Source organism: Palaemon carinicauda, chromosome 8 (genome assembly GCF_036898095.1).
Source record: "Palaemon carinicauda isolate YSFRI2023 chromosome 8, ASM3689809v2, whole genome shotgun sequence".
NCBI classification, from domain to species: Eukaryota; Metazoa; Arthropoda; class Malacostraca; order Decapoda; family Palaemonidae; genus Palaemon; species Palaemon carinicauda.
The window spans coordinates 103,954,735-103,982,103 of record NC_090732.1 but is presented as its reverse complement, the minus strand read 5'-3'; the positions used below and the strand labels follow the sequence as shown (position 1 = coordinate 103,982,103).

At 41.1% G+C, this 27,369-nt stretch overlaps 1 protein-coding gene across 3 annotated transcripts in view; it reads right to left on the bottom strand.

The window, feature by feature from the left end:
• The window catches only part of Myo10A (Myosin 10A), a 418,782-nt gene that overhangs the window by 258,153 nt on the left and 133,260 nt on the right, over window positions 1–27,369 (bottom strand). For all 3 annotated transcript variants that reach the window (XM_068378794.1, XM_068378796.1, XM_068378795.1), the window contains 6 exons: window positions 23,314–23,448; window positions 5,926–6,074; window positions 5,678–5,816; window positions 5,002–5,156; window positions 4,555–4,759; window positions 2,932–3,131 (listed from right to left, as the gene is read on the bottom strand). In XM_068378794.1, the coding sequence (XP_068234895.1) occupies window positions 2,932–3,131; window positions 4,555–4,759; window positions 5,002–5,156; window positions 5,678–5,816; window positions 5,926–6,074; window positions 23,314–23,448 (983 nt within the window). The remainder of the gene's footprint in view (window positions 1–2,931; window positions 3,132–4,554; window positions 4,760–5,001; window positions 5,157–5,677; window positions 5,817–5,925; window positions 6,075–23,313; window positions 23,449–27,369) is intronic.

Genomic DNA, 27,369 nt, shown 5'->3' with positions numbered 1-27,369 from the left:
CTCTCTCTCTCTCCATAAGAAATAAAACCATAGTTCACATATGGCAACTTGAGTTTAAGAATGAAATTAACATGAATATTGTTAGTTGTGGCGATCAATTCCTCGCTTCAGGGGGTACACGAAACAAAAACACGACATTCAATTACAACAGCTGATTCTCTCTCTCTCTCTCTCTCTCTCTCTCTCTCTCTCTCTCTCTCTCTCTCTCTCTCTCTCTCTCTCGTTATATAATACTTACAAATAGATGAAGAAACCAAAATCGGTTTTCTTGAAGTGTCAATTCAATACAAAACGAAAAAATTATACCGTGTATACATCCATTTCAATCATAGCTTAAAATACGGTAACCGATTTCGTCCGCAAACCACTATTTTTTAGGAAACACCATTCTATTCCAGAAAATTTTTACTCTTTAAATGTCAATTGCGCTATAATAAAACATGTACTTATGTTGTTAAATTTCGGGTGTGTTTTAAAAATCGAGTATTGCTAACTTATTTTTGTTTTACTTTTGGCTGTGATCACATCAGCTGATGTCTAGCTTCCGCGCGAATACAATAACAAAGAATTGTTTACACCATTTCTTAACTTATTCAAACCATCTATACAGTTAATATTACATAAACACCAATGTGTTATAACCTATCATATTTATTGTTTAGTACTTTAAAACCATCCCTCTCTCTCTCTCTCTCTCTCTCTCTCTCTCTCTCTCTCTCTCTCTCTCTCTCTCTCTCTCATCGAACGTTATAGCGGTAACCTAATTGTTCGGTGACTTTAAAAATAGGCCTAGTACTTTCTTCTTTTACCTTTTTTTGCATATGGATCCATAATTGAGGTGGGTACAAGTTGACTTATAACTGAAGTTAGGAAAAGTATTTTGGATATGGAAAGGACAATTATCTTTCGTAACAGTTTAGAATTATCGTAAGTTATCACTCTGTCATTAGCGGCAGTTTGCTATTGTGGATTAAACGCATAAGGAAAAAAAAATTTCCAGCTTTGCGACGAATTTAGGAATTTATATGGATACGGTAAGTAAAATATTTGTAATAACATAATGTTTACTAAATGTTTGTAATATCATTTGTTATGACTTAGATCATGTGTGTTTAATGCATTCGTTTGTTTATTATGATCGAAGATGGAGCGTAAACAAATGGAAGGTTTCCGTTTCAGGCGGCATCATAAAGAAAAACATTTCATAAATGGCATTCATTTCATTTATTTGAAAGTTCTAATAAAAAATAATTAGAACATTGGTAATAACAAATTCAACATATAATCTATACTTGGTAAAATTGCTGTCAATTCAAAAACACAGATGTATAAATGCGTCTGTTTCTTCGTTGTGATCAGAGTTAAACGTAAACAAAACATTGGTTGTCGTTTTCTATTCTGCTTTTTAGCGTGTTTAGGAAACGCATGATATAAAATCGCCTTTATTTTGATAATTCTGGATTTTCAATCATACAACAAGCTAGTCTATAGAGTGATGGTTTTGCTATTCACCAGTTGTATTATACAATAGATATGACAAACATTAAAATTTGTCTGTATTTTGGGTTGTGTTGTAACGGGAAATATATGGTGTTTACACCTATCCTGGTTATAATTTTAACCATTTTTCAAGTTATTAGAACTTTAAAGTATATTAAATGTTTTATTTATTTACAAAAACAATTTGATATTATAAAGAAATACAGTATAGTACAAAGAAAGTATTGGAAATGGGTAGTAAACACATTTGAATAGGCAAATTGCTGGTTGCCATGGCCACAATGGAATTATTTCTGTTAGTTGTGTGTTTCGAAATTCGCGATTTTCCATTTACACGAGGTCATTAATCGACCAAATTCTCGCATAATTCGGGACCCTACTGTACGAGTTTCAAGTGCCGATGTTTCTTCCCATAATAGAACAAGTCTTAGCACTACTACTCTATGTAGGAAACTGAGTACTGCTTATAGGTGTAGGAACACCTATACCAGATCCCAGACACCTCCCTATATGTGCTTGTTGATGTTTCTTCCCATAAGAGACAACGAGTGAAACGGTACGTCACACAAATATAAGGTTCATCGATCAGGCTTCCTGGAATCCTTGAAAGTGTATTTTCTTCTTCTGAAAGTTACAGTGAAAACTTCCACAAAGAAGAGGTAGAGGAGGGAAAAAATTTAGGTTTGCCTTCACCGCAAGCAGGTGATATGTCCTTAGCGACTTCCAGGATCTGACGGAAGCACAGCAAATTCTAAGGGTAGACCCCTCCCTCAGAATTCGTTGGTGTTATCGTCGTAAGGCCATATTAGCAAGGGAGGGACAGCCAACAGTTTTGCTGTGCAACAGGATCAAGAAAAAATTGGCAGGTTGCACAGACAACTGTCCCACAGCTACAGTTATCGGAAACGATGACAAAACCTATTTTCCTTAAAATACCTCACACATGAAGGTTTGTTAAAACCATTATCTATAAGAAAAGGGAAAAAATTAAAACTGCCACATAAGGATACCGGGAGTATCTCTGTACTCTCCAGCAGCTGAAAACAAAGTGGGAGCTCAATGGCCTGTTGGGTGGGTAGGGTTTCCCCATCACCAAGGAGTAACTACAGCCAACTCATTAAAGTTTTAAAGGCTGTGGCCAGTTTTACTGAAAGCATACTCCAATTAAAGGATGAAAGTTTGTGTTGAAACAAAAGACGACTTACAGATAGAATTGTTTTCCAATATTTTCATGATAGCTCACGGATATTCAATAACCAGCAATGGTACTCCATTTGTAGTTTATGTGAACTTTCAATAATATATACTTTCTCCCACAGAATCAGGTAAAGCTACAATCTCATAATCTCATTTTTTATAAGAATATAAACCAATTTAGATGTAAATACTTAATGGTAACCAACTACAATATAATCATCCATTCCGACATACCTTCTGCGGGCAAGATATCCTCTGACATGTCTTTGCAAAGTAACAACAGAGTGCGAGAGCATCTTGTAACGTTCTTCCTCCAGTGTCTGTTCCAATGCTTCTCGAAGGAATATTTTAGTAGTCCCAAGCTGATAGGCACCCCGAGTTCCTCGACATACTCTGTCCAGGACGACCCTGCAGATTTCTTTTGAAGGAGCCCCCTGTTCAATAATAATAATAATAATAATAATAATAATAATAATAATAATAATAATAATAATAATAATAACAATAATAATAATGATAATAATAAAAATAATAAAAACAGGACTAACATCTTTTAAAAAATCCCATACATCATGGTTCTGTACTCATTCACTGACCTATCACTTAAAAGAAACAACATACTGTAAATATAAGTAAGGAAACTTACATGTTTACTAGAACTCTTACAAAGCTATTAAAGCTTTCTATTTGATAAGTTCCAAAAAAGAAAAAGTTGGTATATATTAAGATATATATTGGTGAAAATTTAAAAAAAAAAATAAGGAGATAAGATGAGAGCTAAATCAGTAAGGTCAAATAAAGAAAATCAATTGCTCTAAATTTAAAATTATGTAAATTGTAAATGGAAACAGAGCAACTTGTTCCTTAATTTTTTTCAAGAGGCTTACATTTGCAAATGATATCCCACCTTTCTAAGTGTGTTATTAATGATTCTACAACTGTAAAGGAATCTAATTATCTCAATTAAAAAGAATTCCTACCTCAACCTATCTAAGTATGCCTTCTACCTTGGAAAGAACATTAAAAAAACATTTGCCTTCATACATTCAACTCTAAACTGGAAATACATATCTAAAATTACTATTAACCACTCTCTAAAGAAGCAAAACTATTATTGTTGAATGAGACTAGTAGTCCATAATAATACCCCAGCAAAAAATATACACTTTTCACTAGAAAATTACTTAATTACAGGTACTAAGATTAACATGAAGTCCCAGTAAGTTAAGCATGGTGTACCCATTAACTAAACAAGATGTGCACACAAAGGAAAGACTCATCAGACTGGACAGGAGAGCACACATAGGATATTAGTTTGATACAAGTGCTAAAACATCTCAATGACAAAAAAAAGAGAGAGAGAGAGAGAGAGAGAGAGAGAGAGAGAGAGAGAGAGAGAGAGAGAGAGAGAGAGAGAGAGAGAGAGAGAGAGAGAGAGAGAGAGAGGTGGATTCTCCCAACACATTTATTACTATAGGAGACAATAAAGACAATATCAAAAAGGAAATCATAGGTAAGAAATGTTTAGATAATGACAAATATTGTCCCAGATTGGATTTCGTTAAGGTGGGCTGATACAGCAGTGAGCAGAGATAATTATGTTTCCACAGATCAAAATGAAGGTAGATATAGAGTACCAGATGAAGGTATGGTCATGTATATGGGGAGGTTCCAGTTAAAAATTTTAACAGGTTGTGTGACTGGGATGGTTATACAGTAGTTAGAATAAGGCATCTTATGATTTATGGGTTACACTGGAATGCTAAAATATAGACCTTAAACGGAGTGGCAACCAAATAATACAGAAATACTGGTCAGGTATTTGAAAGTGAGAATTCAATTTGGCATGTCACTTACCCTTGGCACTTGGCCAGGAACAAGGCACCTGTACCGTTCAGCAAATCGAAGAAAACGCATTCTGACAGGAAAGCCTTGCTGACGGATCTTGATGGTTTCTAACATTCCTGAGTACCTTAGTTGTTCTAAAACACATGGCATATCCAGCTTCAATGGAGCCTTCTCATTGTTTGGCTTGATGCAGCGAACAAACCATGGATTACACCTATAACAAATTTACCTCATGAGTAAAAAACAAAAAGACAGAATGACATCATAAATACATGGATAGCAAAACTACATTATGTGTCAAGCTTAATTCATGAAAATTTCAAGGCTCTCTACCTTGCACAATATATTGTACAGTACTATAAAGTAGATTGCAGTGGAATTTGAATATTTCCTACAATGATTTTTTCTTCTCAAGATTATCACCAAAAATATGTATTTCAATTGTAAACTACTTACTTGCTCATTCCCTCAATCAAGTGAGTTAGAGAATCATTGAAGCGGGCAGCCACGGTAGGTGTCCTTGGCTTCATAGTGACAAAACGACCATTGGCTTTTGTAAGTGTCTTGTTTTCTGACCCTAATCGGACATCAAGGAACATAGCTGATACCATCTATGTAAAAGACAAGTTACAGATGAAAAGTGTATTTTATTATACCGGTTCTGACAAAAATATATACAGACTTCTGTATTTACTAAGAAAAAATTAAAAACATCACTGGAGCTATTACTAGTGTCTTATTGGCATCACACTCACAATGAAACATATACAGATACATAAAATTTATACAAGACCTGGATTCCATACAAGATCAGCTGCTTGATGAAATTAGGTAAATTGGCTTTAAAAAAATGGTAATACAGGGTCAGAAGAAAAGAGACAACTTATGTTGAAATCTAAATAAAGATTCTAAACTTCATGATGAGCTATAATTTCTTAAATCATGAAACTTAAATATTTGTGATAACATATATGTAGAAGCCAAAGATCCAGATATCTTGTCAAAAATACACTGGTAACAGAAATGTTAAATTTTTCTGCAATCTTCTTTAAATTGTTACCTGTGATAGAAAAAATACTATAACTTTGTAAGCATACAAGATGAATGTGTGGTAGCTAAAACTTGAACCTACGGATAACTTAGAAGAAATTAGCAATTCAACAACATCATTCCTTAACGTGTCACGATTCTTATCAAGGAAACCTTCAACGCTATACCAGACTTGACCAGCGTAATGCTTAATGGCAAATTCCATGGAGGACATCCTTGGCCTGCAATAGATAAAAAAATCAAGGTAAAAATCAAATATTTCCACTACAGACTTGTTACCATATTAAACAAAATGTAAATATCTCCCAGAACATTTCAGGAAATCTTTACCTTGAGTAAAGTTCATTGAGAGCATGATTGTAGTGGCACTTTTCCAAGAATGAGTGGTCTGTCGCTTTTGGAAAGTTACTTTCATCATCAAGAAGATGCAAAATGCCAACAGGTTTTCTTGCTACCAGCTCAATTACAGGGAGGTTATCCTGTTGAAACAAAGACAATACTTTAAAACTCATCATAATGTACATTCATTTTAGATGAATAGGGATAAACAGTAACAAATGCCTCTAGTGAATCATTCCTGATCTTTCTACAAATATCAACAATCAATGTAAAATCTATCACATGTTCCTTTTTACATTTTTATTAACATTAATACTGTGTGGCATTGTATAAAATTATAATTATTCATTGTTAACAACAAATTCAATTGATTTATTTGCTTTTTACCATCATGAAAATGAAGGAAAATCTTAGTGACAGAAGGCAACAGTAGAAAAACTTGCATATCTAATGAAAAATAAAGATTAATACCTAAGTGAATAAAGAAAGCTGCAAAAGAGGTAAAATATTCAATATAAGAAGAACAGAGAAATTCCAGTTGAAATGAAAGACATAATGGAAGTAAAACAAGTGAGGTAATACAGTGGTTTGAAAATCTACAGAAAAAATATCAAATGCCAACAATAGAATGTTGTCTTGACAAAAGGAGCAGAAATAACTGAAGTCTGAGCAACCACCCCCCCAAAAAAAAATAAAATTAAAAAGTTCTAGAATCAAGGATAGTAATAATTTAGATGTGAAAAGTAGAGGGAAACTAAGTAATCAAATTATACTATGAAAGTATTAGAGAAAATTCAACAATCAAGTTGATTGTCATGCTGCCTTTCAAACTTGAACAGATGGGAGTAAGTGAATCTTTGCTAAGCAACATTATTGACTATTTAAATTAATAGATTGTAGAGTAGCCTAGTTGTTTTTGGGCACCAAAGTGCCTATAGGAATGTTTCTCATGGTAGTTTTCTCAAATCATTACTTTTTTATAGTATATACACATATGTAGTTGGGCCAAGAAAATAAGCTTGTTGCATATGCAGATGATGCTACATCTTTGCATCAATTCCATTTCCTGAATGTAAACCTATGGTTGCTGAATGCCTTAACAGAGATGTAGCTAAAATAAGTGCATATACAAATTATGGGGAATGAAGTTGAACCCTAACAACTCTCATAGTATGATGTATGCAGATCAAAGACAGTGACTCCTCAAGATCCAATCTTTGCATTGACAATTATATAAAACTCATTACAAATTCTAGGTATAATTCTTGATTGCAAATTTACTTCTGAAAAATATATCCGGTCTATTTCTTCTTTAATTGCATAAAAACTTGGCTTGATGAGAATGTCTATTAAGATTTTTGCTGATCAATCTATTCTCAGGAAATCTTAAAATTCTTTCACTTTTGTCATGTTTTGAGTATTGTTCTCCTGTCTGATCTTTAGCTGCTGAGTCTCCTCTTAATTTGTTAGACAAAACTTGCAGTCTATTAAATCCCTTATTCCTGACCTGGCACGGTCGTTCAGTTACTTAATTTCCCATGTCGCATAAGATTTTCAAAATTCTAACCATCCTTTGGATTCAGTTAATTCTAAATCTTGCATTCTCCAGGTTGACATGTCTCATTTTGTAGCTTATATATGACTAATCTACTTTAATATTAATCTCAAGATATTCTAAATTTTTCTTATTACAGTACTTCTCATATATAGCTTATTTGTTACTACTCTATTTCGTTTCTGTACTGCTTTTCCTGTTGGAGCACTTGGGTTCGCAATACCGTGCTTTTCCTGCTAGGGTTGTAGCCTAGCTAATAATAATAATAATAATAATAATAATAATAATAATAATAATAATAATAATAATAATAATAATAATAATAATAATAATAATAATAAAAGTTAAACTTGTTTTGAGTATTGTTCTCCTGTCAACAATAAGGGTGGACTTTACAATGTGGCACCTACATAATAAGGGAACCATGTAAAAATAATGCAGTAGGAGTTGTCATCTATCTTTGGATACCAAGAAATAACCTACCAAAATATAAAGAAAACTATTTGATAGAAATTAGGAAAGCAAAAGATACAAGAATGACTCATTCAAAGAGTCATGATATAATTGTAGAGCTACATCCGGGAGAATATAGCAGCATGTGTATCATAAGAAAGACATAGATGTGAGTGTTCATCAAAGATCTCAAGTGAATCCCTTATTGTTTATGAAAGTACAGAAATAAGGTACCTACACTGGAGATAGGAAGACCCCTAAAAGCTACTACTACTATTTCTGGGGAGAGACCTGTGATGCTCGGTGAAAAGGGTCCTTCTTTACACTTTTCTGATATAAATCTTCCAAATATACCAGAGAAAGATAAAAGCATGGAATGCAGAGGTTACTACCCTCGCGCGAGCACCTTGTGGGTGTCGTGTATAAAGCAGGGGCGTGTGAAAACCACTATTCACAGGCTATCTTCCATTTAGATAATTCCTTCATCAAAGGGAAGGGCTGTAACAGAGGCCCTAGAAACCACACTTGGACCACGCCACCGACACCTAACACGAGCGCCCTCTAGGACATCCTTCTGATCTCTCCCCATTAATCTCTTGTTCTTCCTTTCTTCCATCTCTTCTCTTCTCCCTCCTACCCGCCACTCACACCACGTCACCACTCTCCTGGGTGGTTCGTTAGCCCTAAGATATTTACCATGTTTAATTCTTATGATTTAACTGTTATTGTATTTCCGTTACTTTAATGTTTAGATATGCTTAGACATGTAAGATTTGATGCCTTTTGCGTTTGGACACTCGGATGTTTCCTTGTCTTCATATTTATTTAGCCTTACGTTCACTATGTCCTTTGGCTAGTTTGTAATTTTATGGGGATTTTTCCTTCGTCAAAATCCCTTTATTATCATTACTATTACCAGCTAAGTTACAAACTTACTGTAGTTGGAAAAGCAAGATGTTATAAGCCCAAATGGCAGGGTGTTAACTGGAGAACCAAAAGATAAAGTTTCTAAAAAATTTTATGAGCATCAGGAATAATAGTAGCTTGAAAATCAGTGTCAGTAAAGCAAATATCACAGAAATCATAAATGATACAAATCCCAATACTTTGGTCTGAAAGTGGCTGTATGTGTGGTTGTATACGTGAAATATGATATTTTAATTATAAAATAAATTTTTGAATATACTTACCCGGTGAATATATAATAGCTGCTACTCAGCGGCTCGACAGGAAACACACTCAAAAACTCGCGAGCGATCGCTATGAAGGTTGCGGGTGTGACCACCAGCGCCAACTATCGGCCAGATACCACTCTTGCATGTAAACAAACCCTTCAATTCTTCTCGTCCCGCTGCGTCTCTATTGGGGAGGAAGGGAGGGCCTTTAATTTATATATTCACCGGGTAAGTATATTCAAAAATTTATTTTATAATTAAAATATCATTTTTAAATATTTAACTTAGCCGGTGAATATATAATAGCTGATTCACACCCAAGGCGGTGGGTAGAGACCAGAGTTAATTAAGTTTACAGCGTATAAGCTATGAGTTTTTGACAGTTATCAATATAACAAAACCAAAATATATAGGTACCTGGTAAGGAAGTTGACTTAGACGATTACTCTGCCTTGTAAGTAAGTCTGTCTTCCTCACGAAGCCCAGCGATCCTCTTAGGATGCTGAAAGACTCCCAGGAGCTGAAGTATAAAGGGTTGCAACCCATACTAACAGGACCTCATCAAACCCCTAATCTGGGCGCTCTCAAGAATTGACTTTGACCACCCGCCAAATCAACAAGGATGCGAAAGGCTTCTTAGCCTTCCGTACATCCCAAAAAAACAATATTAAGAAACATTTCAAGAGACAGATTAAAAAGGATATTGGAATTAGGGTAATGTAGTGGTAGAACCCTCACCCACTACTGCACTCGCTGCAACGAATGGACCCAGTGTGTAGCAGTCCTCGTAAAGAGTCTGGACATCTTTTAAGTAAAATGACGCGAACACTGACTTGCTTCTCCAAAAAGTCGCATCCATAATACTTTGCAGAGATTTATTTTGCTTGAAGGCCACGGAGGTTGTTATAGCTCTAACTTCGTGCGTCTTAACCTTAAGCAAACATCGGTCTTTCTCATTCAAGTGAGAATGAGCTTCTCGTATTAAAAAATCTGATAAAATATGACAAAGCATTCTTTGACATAGGCAATGATGGTTTCTTAACTGAGCACCATAATGCCTCAGATTTACCTCGTAATGACTTAGTACGAGCTAAATAGAACTTAAGAGCTCTAACAGGACATAATACTCTTTCCAGTTCGTTGCCTACGATCTCTGATAAGCAAGGAATATCAAAAGATTTAGGCCAAGGACGAGAAGGCAGTTCATTTTTTGGCCAGGAAACCAAGTTGAAGTGAACAAATGGCTTTTTCTGTAGAAAAAACCAATGTTCTTACTGAAGGCATGAAGTTCACTGATCCTTTTAGCCGAAGCCAAGCACACTAGGAAAAGTGTCTTGAGGGTGAGATCCTTCAGGGAGGCTGAATGTAATGGCTCAAACCTGTCTGACATGAGGAACCTTATGACCACATCTAAGTTCCATCCAGGATTTGCCAAACGACGTTCCTTAGAGGTCTCGAAAGACTTAAGGAGATCTTGGAGATCTTTATTGTTGGAGAGATCTAAGCCTCTATGTCGAAAGACCGAAGCCAACATGCTCCTGTAGCCCTTAATCGTGGGAGCTGAAAGGGAGCGAACCTTTCTCAGATGTAAAAGAAAATCTGCGATTTGGGCTTCAGAGGTACTGGACGAGGACACAGATGCTGACTTGCACCAGTCTCAAAAGACTTCCCACTTCGACTGGTATACTCTAATGGTAGAAGCTCTCCTCGCTCTTGCAATCGCACTGGCTGCCTCCTTCGAAAAGCCTCGAGCTCTTGAGAGTCTTTCGATAGTCTGAAGGAAGTCAGACGAAGAGCGGGGAGGCTTTGATGGAAATTCTTTACGTGGGGCTGACGTAACAGATCTACCCTTAGAGGAAGACTTCTTGGAAAGTCTACCAGCCATTGAAGTACCTCGGTGAACCACTCTCTCACGGGCCAGAGGGTAGCAACCAACGTCAACCTTGTCCCTTCGTGAGAGGCGAACTTCTGCAGTACCTTGTTGACTATCTTGAATGGTGGGAATGCATATAAGTCCAGAAGAGACCAATCCAGTAGAAACGCATCTATGTGGATTGCTTCTGTATTTAGGACTGGAGAGCAATAGATTGGTAACCTTTTGGTCAACGAGGAGGCAAAGAGGTCTATGGTGGGTTGACCCCAAGTAGCCCAAAGACTCTTGCCCACGTCCTTGTGGAGGGTCCATTCCGTGGGTATCACCTGACCCCTCCGACTGAGACAGTCTGCCAAGACGTTCAAGTCCCCCTGGATGAATCTCGTCAACAGGGAGATGCCTCGATTTCTTGACCATAAGAGAAGGTCCCTTGCGATCTCGAGCAGCGTGAAGGAGTGTGTGCCTCCTTGCTTGGAGATGTACGCCAAAGTTGTGGTGTTGTCTGAGTTGACCTCTACCACTTAGTTTCGAAGAAGCTTTCGAATATCATCAAGGCCAAGTGGACTGCTAATAGCTCCTTGCCGTTGATGTGCATGCTCTTCTGACTTGAGGTCCACAGACCCGAGCATTCCCGACCGTCCAGGGTCGCACCCAAACCCAAATCCGACGCGTCTGAGAACAACACGTGGTTTGGGTTCTTGACTGCTAGGGAAAGTCCCTCTCTCAGACTGATATCTTGTCCTAGTTCCAGTGAGAGGCTAGATGGAACCGGAGAGGCATAAGGTGTAGTCTCCCTAGTGAGACAAACTGCTCCAGGGATGAGAGAGTCCCTACGAGACTGTTCCAACTCCTGACTGAAACGTTTTCTTTTCAGCATTAGTTGGACTTCGAGCAGGGCTTGTTCTATTCGGTGGCAGACAGAAAAGCCCGAATAAAACTGGACTGCGAATCTCCATCCCCAAATATAGAATAATCTGGGATGGGATCAGTTGGGACTTTTAGGTTGACCAAAAGTCCCAACTCCCTGGCCAGACTCAACGTCCAATGTAGATCCTGCAGACAGCGAAGACTGGACGATGCTCTGAGAAGCCAGTCGTCCAAGTACAGGGAGGCTCGGATCCCCGATAGATGGAGGGATTTTGCCACATTCCTCATGAGCCTCGTAAACACGAGAGGCGCAGGACTGAGGCCAAAGCACAGGGCTCGAAACTGGTACCCCACATTCCTGTAAACAAACCTCAGAAACGGTTGGGAATCCGGGTGTATAGGAATGTGGAAGTATACCTCCTGAAGGTCGAGAGAGACCATCCAGTCGCCTTCCATAAATGCTGTCAAGACAGCTTGGTAGACTTCATCGTGAAGTTTGTCTTGACAATGAACACATTGAGCGCACTTGCCTCTTACGTACTCCTGCAGTGAACATGGCTGCCAGATCATTGGAGCCATCCCTGAGGGACTTGTTCCTGCAGAGAACGTGGCTGTCAGATCATTGGAGCTATCCCTGAAAGCCTTGTTTATGCATGACCTGTAAAATCTTGGAGCGTCTCATGGCCAGGCGCCAGGGAGAGTCTATGAGGTTTGAGAAGTCTATCTGGGCAGAGGCAGGAACTCCCAAGCCGAGAACCTCTCTCGTGTCATATCAGACTCTCGCTCTATAAGCCAGCTTAAAAGTAGGGAAAGCAAAGGCTGTCTCCCCCAAACTCCTCCTGGTGATAAACCAGTCGCCTAGCAAACGTAAAGCTCTCTTAGAAGAGCGAGAGAGCACTAGCTTATAAAACAACGGCTTCGAAGTAGCTAGGCCTAGTGTAAACTCTGACGTTTAGGCGAACGAGGAGCAGCAGTTACAAAAAGATCCGGACAAAGATCCTTAAAAATCAGCATGATTTATTTAAAGTCCATAGAGGGCTAAGCAGCTTTAGGCTCCTCTCCGTCTGACAGAGTCCTCAAGGGAATATCAGTAGGAGGGGGAACAGCAACTTCCTCATCTGAAGGAACCTTGTCCGACAATAGCCGAGTCTCAAGCAAGGGAGAGACCTACCGTGGTGGCAATGCTTTACAAGCAGAGTCCACACGCACTGGTGCATTAGTAGCGGACCAGGACGCAACGTCATGTAACTGCTTAACAGTCTGTGAACTGTCAACAACAACAGGTGCGGGAGGACGCTCGGCGTCCACTCGAGACTGTTTTGACTGCCTAGTCTGAGCAGTCAAAACAACTCTAGACTGCGGTAGTTGACGCTCAGCGTCAAAACAAGTCAACTCCGCTGGTTGGCGAACGTCCTGAACGTCAACAGGAGCATTAGGAAGCGGCCTAACGTCCAAATGCGGCTGAACATCAACACGTGACCGCATCGAGTGAGGCTCTACATATCGTGACTACGTGACTTAGCTACGCCAACGTCAACAGGACGCACAAAGGTTCGTTTGGGCGGCTGAAGGCCAGGATCTCGATGAGATAAACGGCTAGGATCAACGTGAACCTTATCGGCAGAATAGTCTTCCATAAGAGAGGCAAGCTTATTCTGCATGTCTTGCCGTAAAACCCATTTTAGGATCAACGGGAATGGTTGCGGTAAGAGACGAGGGTAACGTCTGTGACTGCAAAACCTTGCCTACAAAAAGACTCTCAGAGCCTGTGTTACGCTTTTGTTTAGGCGGCGAGCAGTCTTCCGATGACTGCATAGGGTCAGAGCTGTCCTAATAGTTAAAACCAGGACGCTGGACCTGTCCTGAAAGGACTGACTTTCGCTTAAAGGGCCTCGAAACCTTGTTCCACGGTTTCTTATGCGAAAAGCCTTCGGATGACGAGGAGAAAATCGTCTCTCTCGCCTTATGGTAGGGGTGATCTTGGTGAGATACGCCTGATACCATAGAGGGAACGTCTGTTCGCTGATCAAGGCCTCTCGAACCCATAAGTCGTACGACATTACTTCTCCCCTGGGCTTGGGAGCTTGCAAGAGGTCCCGGACTAGGCGAACGACAGGCACGAACAGACGAACCCTCGGTCGCAACACTGATAACACTTTGCGCAATATCACTTTATCACTACGATTTTCTGTTTTGCACTTATTTCACTGAAATCGAATTTTTTAACAATTCACATTAGGTATGAATAAAACTGATTTCTACCTGAAGCACGCAATTCTACCCTCATCAAAAGGTTATAATTGCCAAATCAGTCGTATAATGTAAGCACATTAATACAAGCAAAAAAACAGTAAACATATTTTAAGATAAAAAGATCAGTGGCTGGGAAAGAGACTAAACACTAGTTCATTCAAAACTACGTTTTCAATCTCTCACCGTACAGTGCCTTGGGACGAGAATAAAAACTAAAAACGTTTTATCCTTTCTCCCCGTACAGAGACTAGGGACGAGAGTAACTCAAGAACAACGTTACTCGCTTGGGACGAGAATAAAGATCGGAACGTTCTCTCTCCTCTCTCTCTCTCCGTCTCTATCTCTCTCTCTCTCTCTCTCTCTCTCTCTTGATTTCGCACCGAAGAGAAGAGCCCACTTACGTTTCGTCAATAAAAAGGTTATTTGACCAAAAGAAAAAACTGAAAGGTTTTTCAATTAAAAAGTTCCTTTAAAATAGAATTTAAAACATTTAAGCTTTGAAAGACGAATGAACAAAACGTCAGAATCGATTTACTCTTTCTGCAAAGTGAAACCGTGATACTCTCTCTCTCTATCGTAACGATGGAGCGCAAACTGCGTAGCATAACTAAACTAAACGTTAGTTCATCTTTGAAACAGTACGAAGACTATTCAAAGAAAATCTTTCATAAAATATCTACTAAAAAATATTCATTTAATAAGTTTTAAATCATTAGCTCTGTAAAAGTTATTTACGATTGAAAGGGCTCAACGTTGTTTAACTTCGGTTTCCAAGTTAGGACCGCCTACTCTCAGGAAAGGTCGCATATAAACAAATCATTAAAATTTATCTTGATGTTTATTATAAATGGAAAGCTAATCGAAGAGGCCTAATAAAGGCGGTTGAGATATAAAATATATAGAGGAAAATCTATAATTAATTTATAACGTGATAAGATAATTGCTAAAAGCCTAAAACACACTTCCGTACCAAGGGAAGGGTCGGCCATTTAAAAGTCAAAGAAAGTCCAAAAAAACAATCCAAAGTCATCAAAAATTAAATCTATCCAAAAACGAGTTCAAGATTTAAGTTGAAGATAAAACACCTGCATTGCGAAAGCTCAAACCAAAAGGAAGTACTTCACCAAATATGTTGAGAAAACTCCAGGTTCTACAGCGAGTAATGATACGTCTTGTCGTCAAGGTCGACAGAGAAGAATTGAAGGGTTTGTTTACATGCAAGAGTGGTATCTGGCCGATAGTTGGCGCTGGTGGTCACACCCGCAACCTTCATAGCGATCGCTCGCGAGTTTTTGAGTGTGTTTTCTGTCGAGCCGCTGAGTAGCAGCTATTATATATTCACCGGCTAAGTTAAATATTTAAAAATCATTTATTAAAAGTAGCGAAAAATTCTACAAAAGAATACCAGGACTGCAAAATTCAAATCATGTGAGAGATTCTCAGCTCCCGAAACCTACAAATAGAAACTATTGTTTGGATACATATCATTCCTGCAGTCTACAGTTTGTACATTTGAACCTGTTGTCATTGCCAAGGTCTTACCTCTGAATCTAACAGACTACTGCCCAGGGATTTTATGTATATAGTGCACAAACATTTTTTGTAAGCTTTATTTACTTTCAAAATTTGAAAATCTATATATATATTGTTTATCATTTAAGATAAATTCCCTTTATTATGCACACATTTACTGGTATTGTAACTCGGTTAGAACTATATTTACTTTACTTAAACTTAAAAAATTACTAGTTGAAGTAAGAAGAGAGTGCAAAGATGACACTTGTTTAAATTACAGAATGGATAAGAAATAAAATGTATTTGTAACAGAAAGAGGAAGGGAGATAACCCCAGAAATTAGATACTTACTGATGACAATGATTTAGTTTTTACTTTTTCAGAAAAGTAACTCATGAAAATCTTAAAAAATGCTTTATATGCAGCACTAATGCATAGGTATAACAAAAAAGTTGTTCTGTGTAAATACAAATACTGTTTCATATGATAATAGCATATCAAAATAACCTGTTACAGGTTACCTAAATTTATTGTGATATGTTATTTTTATTAATAAAATAAATTTTTGAATATACTTACCCGATAATCATGTAGCTGTCAACTCCGTTGCCCGACAGAATTCTATGGAGGGATACGCCAGCTATCACAATACTAGAAGGGGGTGTATTTACCAGCGCCACCTGTGGCCAGGTACTCAAGTACTTCTTGTTGACACCTCCTCAATTATTCCTCGGTCCACTGGTTCTCTATGGGGAGGAAGGGAGGGTCGATTAAATCATGATTATCGGGTAAGTATATTCAAAAATTTATTTTATTAATAAAAATAACATTTTTCAATATTAAACTTACCCGATAATCATGTAGCTGATTCACACCCAGGGGGGTGGGTGAAAAACCAGTGTACAAGACTAAAGGATAGCTAAGTATCCCGTATTTCATATAATCAGTTATCCACAATAACAATGAAATAATAAGTACCTGGTAAGGAAGTCGACTTGAACCGTTACTCTGCCTTTAATAAGATCGTCTTCCTTACTGAGCGCAGCGTTCCTCTTGGGAGGCTGAATCAACTCAAAGGTGCTAAAGTATACAGGGCTGCAACCCATACTAAAGGACCTCATCACAACCTTTAACCTCGGCGCTTCTCAAGAAAGAATTGACCACCCGCCAAATCAACAAGGATGTGGAAGGCTTCTTAGCCGACCGTACAACCCATAAAAAGTATTCAAGAGAAAGGTTAAAAAGTTATGGGATTATGGGAATGTAGTGGCTGAGCCCTCGCCTACTACTGCATTCGTTGCTACGAATGGTCCCAGGGTGTAGCAGTACTCGTAAAGAGACTGGACATCTTTGAGATAGAATGATGCGAACACTGACTTGCTTCTCCAATAGGTTGCATCCATAACACTCTGCAGAGAACGGTTCTGTTTGAAGGCCACTGAAGTAGCCACAGCTCTCACTTCATGTGTCCTTACCTTCAGTAAAGCAAGGTCTTCTTCCTTCAGATGAGAATTTGCTTCTCTAATCAGAAGCCTGATGTAGTAAGAAACTGCGTTCTTAGACATTGGTAGAGAAGGCTTCTTGATAGCACACCATAAGGCTTCTGATTGTCCTCGTAATGGTTTTGACCTTCCTAGATAGTACTTAAGAGCTCTAACTGGGCAAAGTACTCTCTCCAGTTCGTTCCCCACCATGTTGGACAGGCTTGGGATCTCGAACGACTTAGGCCAAGGACGGGAAGGAAGCTCGTTTTTAGCCAAAAAACCGAGCTGCAAGGAACATGTAGCCGTTTCAGATGTGAAACCTATGTTCCTGCTGAAGGCGTGGATCTCACTTACTCTTTTACCTGTTGCTAAGCACACGAGGAAAAGAGTTTTTAATGTGAGGTCCTTAAAAGAGGCTGATTGGAGCGGTTCAAATCCTGATGACATTAGGAACCTTAGGACCACATCTAGATTCCAGCCTGGAGTGGACAACCGACGTTCCTTTGAGGTCTCAAAAGACCTAAGGAGGTCCTGTAAATCTTTGTTGGAGGAAAGATCCAAGCCTCTGTGGCGGAAAACCGCTGCCAACATACTTCTGTAACCCTTGATCGTAGGAGCTGATAGGGATCTTACGTTCCTTAGATGTAACAGGAAGTCAGCAATCTGGGTTACAGTGGTACTGGTTGAGGAAACTGCATTGGCCTTGCACCAGCTTCGGAAGACTTCCCATTTAGACTGATAGACTCTGAGAGTGGATGTCCTCCTTGCTCTGGCAATCGGTCTGGCTGCCTCCTTCGAAAAGCCTCTAGCTCTTGAGAGTCTTTCGATAGTCTGAAGACAGTCAGACGAAGAGCTTGGAGGTTTGGGTGTACCTTCTTTACGTGAGGTTGACGCAGAAGGTCCACTCTTAGAGGAAGAGTCCTGGGAACGTCGACCAGCCATTGCAGTACCTCGGTGAACCATTCTCTCGCGGGCCAGAGGGGAGCAACCAACGTCAGCCGTGTCCCTTTGTGAGAGGCGAACTTCTGAAGTACCCTGTTGACAATCTTGAACGGCGGGAATGCATACAGGTCGAGATGGGACCAATCCAGCAGAAAGGCATCCACGCGAACTGCTGCTGGGTCTGGAATCGGAGAACAATACAAGAGGAGCCTCTTGGTCATCGAGGTAGCGAATAGATCTATGGTTGGCTGACCCCACAGGGCCCAAAGTCTGCTGCAAACATTCTTGTGAAGGGTCCACTCTGTGGGGAAGACCTGACCCTTCCGGCTGAGGCGATCTGCCATGACATTCATATCGCCCTGAATGAGCCTCGTTACCAGCGTGAGCTTTCGATCTTTTGACCAAATGAGGAGGTCCCTTGCGATCTCGAACAACTTCCTCGAATGAGTCCCTCCCTGCTTGGAGATGTAAGCCAAGGCTGTGGTGTTGTCGGAGTTCACCTCCACCACCTTGTTTAGCTGGAGGGACTTGAAGTTTATCAAGGCCAGATGAACTGCCAACAACTCCTTGCAATAGATGTGAAGTGTCCTTTGCTCCTGATTCCATGTTCCCGAGCATTCCTGTCCGTCCAGTGTCGCACCCCAGCCCGTGTCCGATGCGTCCGAGAAGAGACGGTGGTCGGGGGTCTGAACAGCCAATGGTAGACCTTCCTTGAGAAGAATGCTGTTCTTCCACCACGTTAGAGTAGACCTCATCTCTTCGGAAACAGGAACTGAGACCATCTCTAGCGTCATGTCCTTTATCCAGTGAGCAGCTAGATGATACTGAAGGGGGCGGAGGTGGAGTCTCCCTAACTCGATGAACAGGGCCAGCGATGAAAGTGTCCCTGTTAGACTCATCCACTGCCTGACTAAGCATCGGTTCCTTCTCAGCATGCTCTGGATGCATTCTAGGGCTTGGAAGATCCTTGGGGCCGACGGACAAGTCCGAAAAGCTCGACTCTGAAGATCCATACCCAAGGAGACAATGGTCTGGGATGGAACGAGCTGAGACTCCTCAAAATTGACCAGGAGGCCCAGTTCCTTGGTCAGATCCATAGTCCATTTGAAAATCTCCAGACAGCGACGACTTGTGGGAGCTCTTAAAAGCCAGTCGTCTGACGGAGCCGGACACAAGATCATGATACTGCTGCACAGTCTGTAAACTGTCAATCATGGGCAAGCGAGGAAGTACAGTGACAACCCGAATCTGTCTAGACTGTCTGGGTCGTACAGACAACTCCTTAACGGGTTGCTGAGGTTGCCGCACTGCGTCACAACAAGTCACTTCTGTTGGTTGTTGAACGTCTTCCCCGTGACACATTGAATCCGTAAACAAAAAATCCTCTAACAAGGACTAAGCTTGGACTGCATGCCATGCAACACAGCTCAAGGTCTATGGGAGCAGGTGTGGTAACAGACGGGATTAGCGACTGAAGTGGAACCATTACCTTCCCTGTAAGCATGTTATGCTTAAATAAAAGTCCATAAGAGGTTATGCAGTTAAAGGCTCCTCTCCAAATGACAGAGTCCTCAAGGGAATATCAGAAGGAGGGAGAAAAGAACTTTCTCATCTACAGGGACCTTATCCTAGAAAAGCTAAGTTCTCTGAGTGAGGGTTCACTGGTGCAAAAGCAGCAGACTAGAAGGCAACGTTATGAAACTGCTTGACAGTCTAGTGAGTTGGCAACAACCCAAGATGTGTTGAGAAGCATGCGGTAAGGTATGCAGAGCATGATGTATGCAGAGTATGCTGTATGCAGAGCATGCTGTATGTAGAGCATGTTGTATGCAGAGCATGCTGAATGCAGAGCATGCTGTATGCAGAGCATGTTGTATGCAGAGCATGCTGAATGCAGAGCATGCTGTATGCTGAGCATGTAGTAAGCAGAGCCTGCTGTAAGCAGAGCCTGCTGTAAGGAAAGCAGAGCGTGTGCATGGCGTTTAACATTTCTCAGAAATTCCATGACCAGTGCTAGAGTGCTTTATGCATGCTTGCATGGGGTTTAAACCATGGTATGAAAATGGAGGTAAGGTATGCTGAACAGCAGAGTCAGAACGAGCTGGAACAACAATAGTTGTGGTTTCCTCTTCAAGACTCCGTTGAGGGAACACCTGAGGCTCAGTCTGCAAAGGCTGAATAAAAGACAAGCAGAAGGAAGGCGCATGGGTGGAGGAGGCTGACTCCTAGCATGAGTGGTTGAACCCAAGGGTTGCGCTTGCTGAGCGGTTGGCGGAAGCGGAGTAGCAAGTTCCAGTTCCTGTGGTGTGAGCGGAGCGCGATGAGGAAGAGGCTGCGCAGAACAAGGTAAATGTCTCGCAAGCTGAGGCTCCTGAGGCGCAAGGCTAAGGTGTTGTGGTGCTTGCCTTGTGGAGGGTTGAGCTCGCTGCAGCGAGAGCTGAGGAGACTGACTCATGGACGGGAGAGGTTGTTGTACCTCAACCGAGTGTTGCATCACTGGTGGAGCAGCAAGTGGAGGCGGAGGAAGAGAGGTATAATCCTCCTGATCCCATTGTAAAGGTTGCCTTAAGGAAGGCGGAGGCTGAACACCACAGGGAACAGCAAACTCAGCACGTGGCTCAACATCGTACGCCTGGCAGGTGGTACTGCGATCAGGCGGAGCGAGCGTAGGCGGAGGGAGTGTAGGCGGAGGCGGAGGAGTAACACTCTCAGCCCGACACTCACGCATTAAGTCCGAAAGCTGTGCTTGCATGGACTGTAGTAGAGTCCACAACATCGTACGCCTGGCAGGTGGTACTGCGATCAGGCGGAGCGAGTGTAGGTGGAGGGAGTGTAGGCGGAGGCGGAGGAGCAACACTCTCAGCCCGACACTCACGCATCAAGTCCGAAAGCTGTGCTTGCATGGACTGTAGTAGAGTCCACAACATCGTACGCCTGGCAGATGGTACTGCGATCAGGCGGAGCGAGTGTAGGTGGAGGGAGTGTAGGCGGAGGCGGAGGAGCAACACTCTCAGCCCGACACTCACGCATCAAGTCCGAAAGCTGTGCTTGCATGGACTGTAGTAGAGTTCACAACATCGTACGTCTGGCAGGTGGTACTGCGATCAGGCGGAGCGATCATAGGCGGGGGGGGAGTGTAGGCGGAGGCGGAGGCGCAACACTCTCAGCCCGACACTCACGCATCAAGACCGAAAGTTGTGACTGTATGGACTGCAGTAGAGTCAACTTGGGGTCGGCAGACACTAGTCTGCTGAGGTAAAGCCTTAACAGCAGAGATCTGTTGCGGCAGAACCTTACTCCTCTTAGGCGGAGTGTAATCAACTGATGACTGAGGAGAGTCAGAGCTAACCCAATGACTGCATTCGGGTTGTGAACTTTAACTTCGTACGTCTGGCATAGGTCTGGACTTAACGTTTAAGAGGTCTTGAGACCTGAGACCAGCGTTACTCTGCCTTTATTTTCTCCCCTAATCTCTTCTGCAGACGAGCAAAATAAGGGCTCAATCGTCTGCAGGTGGGAGTGACGGTCTCGGTAAGACACGCCCACAACCACCGAGGATACTTCTGTGCGCCGATCAAGGCCTGCTGAACCCTTATGCCCTTCGACATTGCTTCTCCCCTGGGCTTGGGAGCTTGCAAGAGGTCCCGGACTGGGAGGACGACTGGCGCGCACAAAAGTACCCTCACGCACTAATCACTTATCACTTTGATTTCTGTTTGCACTTATTTCACTGAACTCGAAACTTTAAGTGGTTTGTACCTGAAATACGCAATTCTATCCTTTCTCAAAGTTAGTAATTGCGAAAACAAAATTACAATGTAACAGAAAAATCTAATGAAAGATAATTCAGTGGCTGGAAAGAGACTAAACACTAGATCACTCTAGAAACGTTTAGTTTCTTCCCCTAAAGAGACTAGGGAGAAGAGCAAAAACGATAACGACGTTACTCGTACGCCTGGCAGGCTTGAATGAAACGTTTATTCTCCTCTTTCTCCCTCCGTCTCTATCTCTCTCTCTCTCTCTCTCTCTCTTGACTTAGAACCTGAGAGAAGAGCCCAATCATATATATCGTTAAAACATATTATTGTTAAAGGAAAAAACTGAAAAGTTCCTTTATTAGGATCAAAACCATTAAGTTAAGAAAGAATGAACAAAACGCTAGACACGGTTACTCTTACTGCAACGTGAAACCGTGAACATTCTTTCTCTATCGTAACGATAGAGTGCAAGTTGAACGTTCTGAACGTCAACAACTGCAGAGACAAAACAAAACGTTAGTTCAACTTTAAATTCTTTCAAACTCTGTGGCGGAAATAGCATAATATGTTAACAGGTAAAACCGAAATGACGGGCTCAAAGTTTATTAACTTCGGTAAAAGACCGCCTACTATTAGGAAGGTCGAATATAAACAAATATAAAAATTAATTTTAATGAGTTTATAATAAAAGGAAGTTAATCGAAGAGGCCTATAAGAGGCGGAGAGATATAAAATAAATCTATAACTTTTGTTAAGCAAAATTAAGAAAGAGAGTCTATACTCTCTTAGACACCAACACTTCCGTCTAAGGGAAGGGTCGGCCATTGAAAGGTGAACGAGAGTTCATACTCTCTCGTCACCATAATTAATCAAATTAATTCCAAAAGCTAACTAAGCTAATATAGAAGTTTCCAGTAAAGCGACAGCCGAAATCAAAGAGAAATACTTCACCAAAGTCGTGAAAATACTCCAAGAACATAAGCGTATCCCAGAACGTCTTGCCGGAAGCACGACAGAGGAATAATTGAGGAGGTGTCAACAAGAAGTACTTGAGTACCTGGCCACAGGTGGCGCTGGTAAATACACCCCCTTCTAGTATTGTGATAGCTGGCGTATCCCTCCATAGAATTCTGTCGGGCAACGGAGTTGACAGCTACATGATTATCGGGTAAGTTTAATATTGAAAAAAGAAAAATTATGAACATCTTGAATAGCCCAAAGTGTTAATGTCTCTCCAAATGGCTAAGAAACTGGATGTTATCATACCCATTTGCAACTCAATTAAGATAGTATCAAAAGAGAAAATGACAATTATACAGCATGAAACTGTAGATCAAGAGATGAGAACATTTAATCATGGCCATGTATACCATATAAATTTTTAATGATAAACCCCATCTTTTATATTTCATCATTAAGATTTTAATTGAGACAATCAAATTAATTTATTTAATCACAATTTGTTCATGCATGATACTCTACAGTAATACTATAGATACTTTACCTGATAGTCAATACTCTGCCAGTCAATTTTTTCCTTAGCATATTCTTGTTGTTCAAGTTTGAAAATGTGCTTGTTGAAGTAGAACTGTAGTTTTTCATTGGCGTAATTAATGCACAACTGCTCAAAACTATTTTCCTGTTATTGAAGAAACAGATTACAATTAAGAATTCTCAAATAAGTTGCAAAATGAAACATCTGTAAACTCATTAAATCCTTCCAAGTTATCTGAATACTATAATAGGTAATAAGAAACATTAAACTCATAAGTAATTTAGTACAGTAACTTTAAGTGAATAAAAAAATACCTTTGGTAAACTCTTTTTATCATGCATGTTTCACATGCAGTACATATTAAAAACAAACAATTCATTGTAAAAAGATCTACTTGAATCACTATTGAAAATATCAAAGCTAATTAGTAAAAACGCTAACAAAACTACATGAAATATGAAGGTTAAACTAGATAAGAAGGCCAACATAAAACTGACAAAATACTTTATAAGTTGAAAAACATAATGCAACTTAGACACAAAAATGAGCTAACAATGAAAAATAAAACTGAAATTCTTTATTTACTTAAAACCCTTTTGTTGCGAAACCCTCACACTCTAGTCCTCTTTTAGAAACTTTTTTAGACACCTAGAATTTATGAACCAGAAGACCAGTAGTCTAAATCCTTATATCTCTCTACTCGCTAAAGTATGAACATCAGACGAGTATAGAAATAACAAATTTTATCATTAAAATGTTATTTTCATTAGTAAAATAAATTTTTGAATATACTTACCCGATGATCATGTAGCTGTCAACTCTGTTGCCCGACAGAAATCTACGGTCGGGATACGCCAGCGATCGCTATACAGGTGCGGGTGTACACAACAGCGCCATCTGTGGTCAGGTACTCTAGTACTTCTTGTCAACACCACCTCAATTTTTTCCTCGGTCCACTGGTTCTCTATGGGGAGGAAGGGTGGGTCAATTAAATCATGATCATCGGGTAAGTATATTCAAAAATTTATTTTACTAATGAAAATAACATTTTTCAATATTAATCTTACCCGATGATCATGTAGCTGATACACACCCAGGGTGGTGGGTGGAGACCAGCATACATGTTGACAAAGAAGCTAAGTATCCCGTATTTCATTTTATTAGTTATTCAAAAATAACATAAAATAAATAAGTACCTGGTAAGGAAGACGACTTGAACCATTACTCTGCCTTTATTAAGTACGTCTTCCTTACTGAGCGTAGCGATCCTCTTAGGATGCTGAACGACTCTTAGGTGCTGAAGTATAAAGGGCTGCAACCCATACTAAAGGACCTCATCACAACCTTTAACCTCGGCGCTTCTCAAGAAAGAATTGACCACCCGCCAAATCAACAAGGATGTGGAAGGCTTCTTAGCCGACCGTACAACCCATAAAAAGTATTCAAGAGAAAGGTTAAAAAGGTTATGGGATTATGGGAATGTAGTGGCTGAGCCCCCGCCTACTACTGCATTCGTTGCTACGAATGGTCCCAGGGTGTAGCAGTTCTCGTAAAGAGACTAGACATCTTTGAGATAGAATGATGCGAACACTGACTTGCTTCTCCAATAGGTTGCATCCATAACACTCTGCAGAGAACGGTTCTGTTTGAAGGCCACTGAAGTAGCCACAGCTCTCACTTCATGTGTCCTTACCTTCAGCAAAGCAAGGTCTTCTTCCTTCAGATGAGAATGTGCTTCCCTAATCAGAAGCCTGATTTAGTAAGAAACTGAGTTCTTAGACCTTGGAAGAGAAGGCTTCTTGATAGCACACCATAAGGCTTCTGATTGTCCTCGTAAAGGTTATGACCTTTTTAGATAGTACCTAAGAGCTCTAACTGGGCAAAGTACTCTCTCCAGTTCGTTCCCCACCAATTTGGACAGGCTTGGGATCTCGAACGACTTAGGCCAAGGACGTGAAGGAAGCTCGTTTTAGCAAAAAACCGAGCTGCAAGGAACATGTAGCCGTTTCAGATGTGAAAACTATGTTCCTGCTGAAGGCGTGGATCTCACTTACTCTTTTAGCTGTTGCCAAGCACACGAGGAAAAGAGTTTTTAATGTGAGGTCCTTAAAAGAGGCTGATTGGAGAGGTTCAAATCTTGATGACATAAAGAACCTTAGGACCACGTCTAGATTCCAGCCTGGAGTGGACAACCGACGTTCCTTTGAGGTCTCAAAAGACCTAAGGAGGTCCTGTAGATCTTTGTTGGTGGAAAGATCCAAGCCTCTGTGGCGGAAAACCGCTGCCAACATACTTCTGTAACCCTTAATCGTAGGAGCTGAAAGGGATCTTACGTTCCTTAGATGTAACAGGAAGTCAGCAATCTGGGTTACAGTGGTACTGGTTGAGGAAACTGCATTGGCCTTGTACCAGCTTCGGAAGACTTCCCCTTTAGACTGATAGACTCTGAGAGTGGATGTCCTCCTTGCTCTGGCAATCGCTCTGGCTGCCTCCTTCGAAAAGCCCCTAGCTCTTGAGAGTCTTTCGATAGTCTGAAGGCAGTCAGACGAAGAGCTTGGAGGTTTGGGTGTACCTTCTTTACGTGAGGTTGACGTAGAAGGTCCACTCCTAGAGGAAGAGTCCTGGGAATGTCGACCAGTCATTGCAGTACCTCTATGAACCATTCTCTCGCGGGCCAGAGGGGAGCAACCAACGTCAGCCGTGTCCCTTTGCGAGAGGTGAACTTCTGAAGTACCCTGTTGACAATCTTGAACGGCGGGAATGCATACAGGTCGAGATGGGACCAATCCAGCAGAAAAGCATCCACGTGAACTGCTGCTGGGTCTGGAATCGGAGAACAATACAACGGGAGCCTCTAGGTTATCGAGGTAGCGAACAGATCTATGGTTGGCTGACCCCACAGGGCCCAAAGTCTGCTGCAAACCTTCTTGTGAAGGGTCCACTCTGTGGGGATGACCTGACCCTTCCGGCTGAGGCGATCTGCCATGACATTCATATCGCCCTGAATGAATCTCGTTACCAGCGTGAGCTTTCGATCTTTTGACCAGATGAGGAGGTCCCTTGCGATCTAGAACAACTTCCACGAATGAGTCCCTCCCTGCTTGGAGATGTAAGCCAAGGCTGTGGTGTTGTCAGAGTCCACCTCCACTACCTTGTTAAGCTGGAGGGACTTGAAGTAAATCAAGGCCAGATGAACCGCCAACAGCTCCTTGCAATTGATGTGAAGTGTCCTTTGCTCCTGATTCCATGTTCCCGAGCATTCCTGTCCGTCCAAAGTCGCACCCCAGCCCGAGTTTGATGCGTCCGAGAAGAGACGGCGGTCGGGTTTCTGAACAGCCAAAGGTAGACCTTCCTTGAGAAGAAAGCTGTTCTTTCACCACGTTAGAGTAGACCTCCTCTCTTCGGAAACAGGAACTGAGACCGTCTCTAGCGTCATGTCCTTTATCCAGTGAGCAGCTAGATGATACTGAAGGGGGGGGAGGTGGAGTCTCCTTAACTCGATGAACAGGGCCAGCGATGAAAGTGTCCCTGTTAGACTCATCCACTACCTGACTGAGCATCGGTTCCTTCTCAGCATGCTCTGGATGCATTCTAGGGCTTGGTAGATCCTTGGGGCCGACGGAAAAGCCCGAAAAGCTCGACTCTGAAGCTCCATACCCAGGTAGACAATGGTCTGGGATGGGACGAGCTGGGACTCCTCTAAATTGACCAGGAGGCCCAGTTCCTTGGTCAGATCCATAGTCCATCTGAGATTCTCCAGACAGCGACGACTTGTGGGAGCTCTTAAAAGCCAGTCGTCTGACGGAGCCGGACACAGGATCATGGTACTGCTGCATAGTCTGTGAACTGTCAACCATGGGGAAGCGAGGAAGTACAGCGACAACCCGAAACTGTCTAGACTGACTGGGTAGTACAGACAACTCCTTATCGGGTTGCTGAGGTTGCCGCACTGCGTCACAACAAGTCACCTCTGCTGGTTGTTGAACGTCTTCCCAGTGACACACTGACTCCGTAAACAAAAAATCCTCTAACAAGGACTAAGCTTGGACTGCATGTCTTGCAACA